We start from the raw sequence: 6,777 nt of genomic DNA on the forward strand, positions 1-6,777 counted from the left end.
AGCGTTTTGCCACTGGTTGTCATGAATATCTCAGCAATTGCAATTAAATCCTCCATTTAAAAATAGTTCACTCTCCAAGCTCGATATTTTTCTAAGTACAAAGTTGATTTATTTCAAAACCAAACATTACAGACGGAAACTGACTTTCCGAAGTAAAAAAATTCATGAAAGTGTCGAAATAGGGTTTTTTTTGCCAAATGCCTTGCATTAAAATAATAAAATTAATAAAATGTCTGAGTTTTTTTTTTTTGAAAAAAATCTACTTTTAGGGAATTTTTTAGTTGAGGTCAATGGAATGTCTGGAAAAAATATAGTTCTTCGAGTTTCGTTTAGCGGTAGGGCTAAAAGTTTCGTGTTCTCAGCTTTGGATGCAAAATTTCAGCTCAATTGGATTGGGTACTTATCAAAGGTTTATTTTTTTGACCGATGAAAAAAAACAGTATCGATTGATTTTGAAAACATCTTTTAAGATAGTACCACATTTCGATGATTAGGCATTTTTAGAACATTTTGCATAAAACAATCGATTTCGACAATTTCTTGAGTGAAACCACTGCCCGAAGTACGATCGAACGAAAATTTGCATGGCAATTCTTTATTTGAGAAAACGAAACTTCTGAGCCCTACCGCCAAACGAAATTCGAAGCTCATTTTGTTCCTATATATTCCATTGGCACCCTAATCGATCGGCTGCATCTTGAAGAGTCGGTTGTATGTGCAAGTTTATGCAAGTGTTAACTTTGTAATTTCCCTATTCAATGTTTTACAGGGTTAGGGTCTTTAGAAAACATTAGAAATTCTGAAAGGTGTTCATTTGTTTAGAAAAAAATATTTTTCCTCATGAAACAATAAGTGACTCATCGGAAAACAGTATATAACTATGCTTTAGCGGATATTTTTCAAATTTTCAATTGGGAGAGCAAAAACAGCTTTTTCTTCTATGTTTCAAGTTGGATTCGATTCTCTTTGTTTTAAATTGGAAATGATCTATAGTGTCTTCTATCTCTGCTTTTTTATACTGAGAGGCCTCCTGAATTGTTGAATTGTCATCACCGCTCTTAGCTTTATCGGTTTATCAATATTTTTCATATTTTAGCGTAATGTTCTGTTACGCAAATATTTATTTTAATCCAGAGCGGGGGCCTAGTGAGGTTGGTAACGTCTCCGCCAACCACGCTCGACGCCTGGATTCGAATCCCACCGCCGACATAGGTGTCGATGGTTGTGAGGTGACGTGATCCACTCACAACCAACCCAACTGGTCTAGATTCAATCCTAGCCGACACCGGGAGATTTTCTAAGGCGAAAAATCTCTGGGATCACGCCTTCCATCGCATGAGGAAGTAAAGCCGTTGGCGCCGGTCCGTTAATGAACGGGTCGTGAGTTAGGGTCCTGGGTGTGGAGTCGCCTCCCTGGGCGTCGGTGATTGGCCACAACAGTGGCGGAACTAGACCGACGAAAAATAAGCGAGAATAAAAAAAAAATTATTTTAATTTCTTGAAAAATTCCATATTATGTTTGGGAAAAAACTGTTCCCTTTTGAAAGATTTATGCAAGACAATCAGAAATAGTCTGGTCACTTTTTTTAAGTTTTTAAGTCACTTTTTGGTCACTTTTTTCGAGCTTTGAAGTCACTTTTTGGTCACTTTTTTCGAAATTTTGGTCACTAAAATCACTTTTTCTGACCAGTTTGACCACTTTCAGTGATATTTTTGATATATTCGAAAAAAATACTGTTATCCCATACATGTTAGTCGCTGGCAATACAGCTCATGGTAAGATAAATCTTAACAGTGTATTTAAATGTTGTATTCAATATGTATTGTAGGAGTCTAGCGAAGCCCTGTGGACGCAAAGATTTATATAGACATACCTTCTGTTAAAGAACTTCGATCTTATTATCTGGAAGATAAACTGATTATAGAGGCGAACGTATTATTAAATGAAATGGCTGTTTTCTTAACTAGTGCAGCAAAAGAAAAACCGGAATTCAAATATTGTTTGGAGCTGGTTGAGCATATAAATTTAATTGGAAGCGTCCCAATTCGCAACACTGGAACCATAGCTGGAAATCTGAGTATAAAAAATGAACACAAGGAGTTTCCGTCCGATTTATATCTTATTTTAGAAGCCATTGGAACGAAGATCACAATTGGTACTAAATTGGTAAATATTTATAGTTAAATTTGTTTCTAAATTATTCATCAATGCAGCTGAATCCATGGAAAGAACCATTATAGTCAGCCCTGAAGAGTATGTTAATATCAACATGAGGAACAAGCTCATAGTGAATATCATCCTACCTCCAAAGGATCCGAAAACGCATTTAGTTCGATCATTTAAAATCATATCAAGGGCACAAAACTGTAAGGCCTATGTTAATAGCAGTTTTGTAATCGAGTTGAATGCAGAACGAACCCATATAGAATCAGCTATTATATGTTTCGGTGTAATCAACCCAAACGTGAGTGTTCAAAACTACGTAAAATCGACTTTACTTATTTTATTTTTTCTTACCAGTTCACGCATGCCACCGAGACGGAAAAGTTCCTCACAGGCTCGGATATTTTAACAAACAACAATCTTCAAACATGCCTTCAAATTCTTTCCAACGAACTAAAACCAATCTGGACTTTACTAGATGCATCTCCAGAATATCGTAAAAATCTTGCAATTGCACTTTTCTACAAATTCGTATTGAGCTTCGCTGCCGAATGTAACACTACCCTTAGATCGGCATACAAATCAGGAGGTTACAAAATTCATCGTCCGATTTCAACAGCAAGCCAAGAATTTGATACCCACCAGAAAAGGTGGCCTCTTACCAGATGTATCCGGAAGATTGAAGCCCTAGCGCAAACATCCGGAGAAGCGAAGTTCATTAATGATTTGCCAAGAATGCCTAACGAACTCTATGCAGCTTTCGTATTGGCAACTGAAGTTCATGCGGATATCCAAAATATTGACGCCACTGAAGCTTTGGTAAGTTGTTGGATCATTTATTGAAAACTCTAAGATAATCCAAATAAATATCGTAGAACCTTCCTGGTGTGATCGCATTCTATTCGGTCAAAGATATTCCTGGTCAGAATGATTTTATGCCCTTCAGAGACCTTGAACCGGAACCAGAAGAAATATTTTGCAGTCGAAAAGTGCTGTACCATGGTCAACCTGTGGGAATCGTAGTTGCAGAAACATTCACACTAGCTGATCAAGCTTCCAAGTCGGTAAAAATAGCCTACATCCACACCCGTGAACCTATACTTCCTACGGTAAGGGAAGTTGTTGGATCCGACTGTAAAAGTGTTCGTATCATTGATACCAACCATGGTTTCACGGGTGGGAAATATAATGAGAGCACAGAAGGTCCAGTATCTCTTAGTGGAAAACTTGAACTGGGAGGACAGTACCACTTCAGTATGGAAACACAGACCTGCATTTGTGTCCCGATAGAGGATGGCATGGATATTTATTCGTCTACTCAATGGGTTGACCTGGTACAAGTACCCGTTGCCCGGATGCTAAATATTCCTGAGAGCACTCTGAATCTACAAGTGCGACGACTCGGAGGATCGTACGGGGGCAAGGCTAGTAGATCATCATTGATCGCATGTTCATGTGCACTAGCAGCTCACTTAACTAGACGACCAGTGAGATTCATTATGTCTCTAGAAGCGAACATGTCAGTCATCGGAAAGCGTTATGGATTAATTAGCGAATACGACATTAGTGTTAGCAGTGAAGGAAAAATACAAAGGCTTCACAACCGTTTTGCACACGATTCAGGGTCTTCCTACAACGAAACACCTTTCTACATTAACAACTCATATCCGAATTGCTATACTGACGAAAAGTGGAAAATAGAAGCATTCAATGCGCTGACAGACAGCGCTAGCAACACGTGGTGTCGTGCCCCCGGTTCAACCGAAGCAATAGCAATGATTGAAACAATAATGGAACATATAGCACATGCAACAGGCCGAGATCCAGTAGACATACGAATGAACAACATGGCTGAGGGATCGAAAATGCTCGAGTTACTTCCTCAGTTTCGTCTTGATGTGAGGTACGACAATCGCAAACAAGAAATCAAACAATTCAACGATAAGAACCGGTGGAAAAAACGAGGCATTTTGATCGTTCCCATGAGATATCCAGTTGGGTACTTAGGAGTTCTTCATGCTTTAATTTCTATATATAACGGAGATGGTTCTGTATCAATAGCTCATGGTGGAATTGAAATGGGCCAAGGTTTGAATACGAAAGTCGCTCAAGTGGCTGCTCATGTTCTAGGGATTCCGATGGAACTCGTTAGCATCAAATCCGCCAACAATCTAATTTCTCCGAACGCGGTCTGTACGGAGGCTAGTTTCACCAGTGAGGCTGTGTGCTATGTGATATGAGGAAATAAGCTTCTATCGACTTCTTTCTAATTATTATTTTTCAATTCTAGGCCGTCAAAAAAGCATGTGAAATATTACTTCGAAGAATGGAACCTCTCCGCGAAAAGTATAATTATGACTCTTGGCCATCATTGATTTCAGAAGCATACAAAGAAAACATTAATCTTTGCGCTTCCTACATGTATCAATGAATTACAGCCCTACGTAGTCTAGGGCCTCAGCTGTGTAGAAGTCGAAGTTGATATTCTTACAGGTAACGTTCAAATCAACCGCGTGGACATACTCGAGGATACCGGTGAGAGCCTCAGTCCTGGCATTGATATAGGGCAAATTGAGGGCGCCTTTGTTATGGGACTGGGCTACTATCTAACTGAAGAGTTAATATACGATCCTCAAACCGGCGCACTACTGACCAACAGGACGTGAAACTATAAGCCACCGAGTTCGAAGGATATTCCAGTGGACATGCGTGTTCGGCTTCTCCAGAATAGTTCCAACCCCAGTGGAGTCCTCAGATCCAAAACCACCGGTGAACCGGCAATCGTTATGAGTGTGGCAGTAATCTTTGCCATTCGTCATGCTCTAATGCCAGCGCGAAGGGACTGGATTGAACTCGGTGCACCGACCACACCGGAACGTATATTTCAACTGGCTGGCAACAGCTTGGATCAATTTAAGCTGACTTGAAGATTTTATTGATAGAGATTATTTTCTGAAACTTGGTATTAATAACAGCAGAGTGGATCAGTTTTAACATATTTGCAGACGTTTATCAAATTTGAATAAAAAAAATTCTATTTTGAATCACGATTTTTGTCTGGCTCACTCAACCCGAGTTTATATGTTATTTTGAACAGATTTTGAATCATTTTTTTTATTTCTTAAAAGTCAACTAACTACAAAGTGTCACCCTGTAAGTGGTACACTTACTTCTCTGGTTCTTTTTATCATCATGATAGAGTAGTAAGGTTACAGTTTTCATCAAACGGTTCTTTGAAAAAATAACAGGAGGGTTGTATGCAAAGCCACGACCGCAAGGTTGAAGTAGAATACTTTTACAAGAGAGATAACCCGGCTGCTTGCGTGTCAGTCATTTTTCCTAGTAAATAAATGCTGACCGCTCATTGGCAGTATTGAAAATTCTGTGCAAATGAAGTTGAAGTACTACTCAATTTCAGTTTGCACATATAAATACGACCTCACTAAACAGGAAAAGTACAAACTGTTTGCGGCGCAAACAAGTTTCAACAGTCAGAGTATATGAACATGTGAATTCAAATTAAGATAATTAACTTTTGGTTAAAGCTCAGAACGAGAAAATATTGAATCATCAATTCATCTGTTTGGTTGTCCTAAAAAGGACAGTTTGTTGTTGAATTTAAAATCGGATATGACGCTGATTGCATCTCTGTGTTAAGCCGATAGCGGGAGTTATGGTGAACTTGCGTATGACGAAGGCATCGTATTACCTGTTTTATTGAATGGGAGAAAAAGGAATATTGTAAAATTTTGTAAACATTTAATTCAAACAATATTACCAAATCGTAGTCAGGCACTCTGATAACAAAGTAAAAGGCTGTTTTCACACTGAAAATCAGACAGCCAGCAGCAGTTTTGATTGCCAAAATCCAGAATTCTTGTGTAGTTGCCAGAATGAGGCAGAGCTTCACCGGAGGAAGGCCGAAACCCTCAACCGGCAAAGATGAAAATAGTGGTTTCGCATTCAGGAACGACATCGTAGTTAGGGATTCTATTCTATTCACCCGGCCGTAGGTTAATGTACAGCTCTATTTACGGCTGTACATTAACGTACGGCCGGGCGAATCGGTTCGCGCCGATTTCGGCGTTTAGCCTGGCAGAGGCCTAATGCGCAAGGACACCACAATAAAAAAGTGTTTTCACATTGAAAATTAGACACGGCTTTACTGGAGTAAGTGTTGGCAAATGCATCTACCGCTCATACCGCCGCTATCGTACGAAAGCGCGTCGTTTCATGTGGGGAATAATATCAACAACGAAAAATGACGCGCGTCTAAGCACACCCGAACTGTTTCGCCGTGCCGCTTCCATTTACTTCCTTATAACATCGGCCTCATAGAAAAATTTTGTTGTTTAAAATTGGATTTCCTGATGGCAATCTTCATGCTGCCCCAACACGGGGGAAAAAAAGGCAGTCTGGCGATACACGCTGAGAAGAACCGCGCTGCTCCTGAGACGTGGTGACCAACCACAGGGCTAGTGCTGCTGCTAAGGAAGGACGACTGCTGTTGTCGCTGTCTAGAACTATTATGAGCGGCTTCGGCTGAAACAGGCTCTTGTATAGGCCAAATAGCAAGTTTTCAATTGCAAGGTATATGATTCTGTCGACCGTGC

The 6,777-nt window shown here is 39.7% G+C and overlaps 1 protein-coding gene across 1 annotated transcript; it reads left to right on the forward strand.

Moving 5' to 3' along the window:
- The first annotated feature begins 1,843 nt into the window (after positions 1–1,843).
- On the forward strand, positions 1,844–5,143 carry LOC129725500 (xanthine dehydrogenase-like). Its single transcript, XM_055681434.1, has 5 exons — positions 1,844–2,156; positions 2,215–2,465; positions 2,522–2,983; positions 3,040–4,395; positions 4,455–5,143. Exons 1-5 carry the CDS (start codon positions 1,949–1,951, stop codon positions 4,593–4,595), a joined length of 2,418 nt encoding a protein of 805 aa, XP_055537409.1. The 5' UTR covers positions 1,844–1,948; the 3' UTR covers positions 4,596–5,143.
- Positions 5,144–6,777: the final 1,634 nt, after the last annotated feature.

This window comes from Wyeomyia smithii, chromosome 2 (assembly GCF_029784165.1).
Source record: "Wyeomyia smithii strain HCP4-BCI-WySm-NY-G18 chromosome 2, ASM2978416v1, whole genome shotgun sequence".
Lineage (NCBI taxonomy): Eukaryota > Metazoa > Arthropoda > Insecta > Diptera > Culicidae > Wyeomyia > Wyeomyia smithii.

Bases quoted from the DNA above. Each gene is read 5' to 3' on its own strand.
- LOC129725500 (XM_055681434.1), top strand. From the start codon at position 1,949: ATGGCTGTTTTCTTAACTAGTGCAGCAAAAGAAAAACCGGAATTCAAA. The intron at 2,157-2,214 runs GTACTAAATTGG...TCATCAATGCAG, and splicing joins TGGAACGAAGATCACAATTG to CTGAATCCATGGAAAGAACC. The intron at 2,984-3,039 runs GTAAGTTGTTGG...TAAATATCGTAG, and splicing joins TTGACGCCACTGAAGCTTTG to AACCTTCCTGGTGTGATCGC.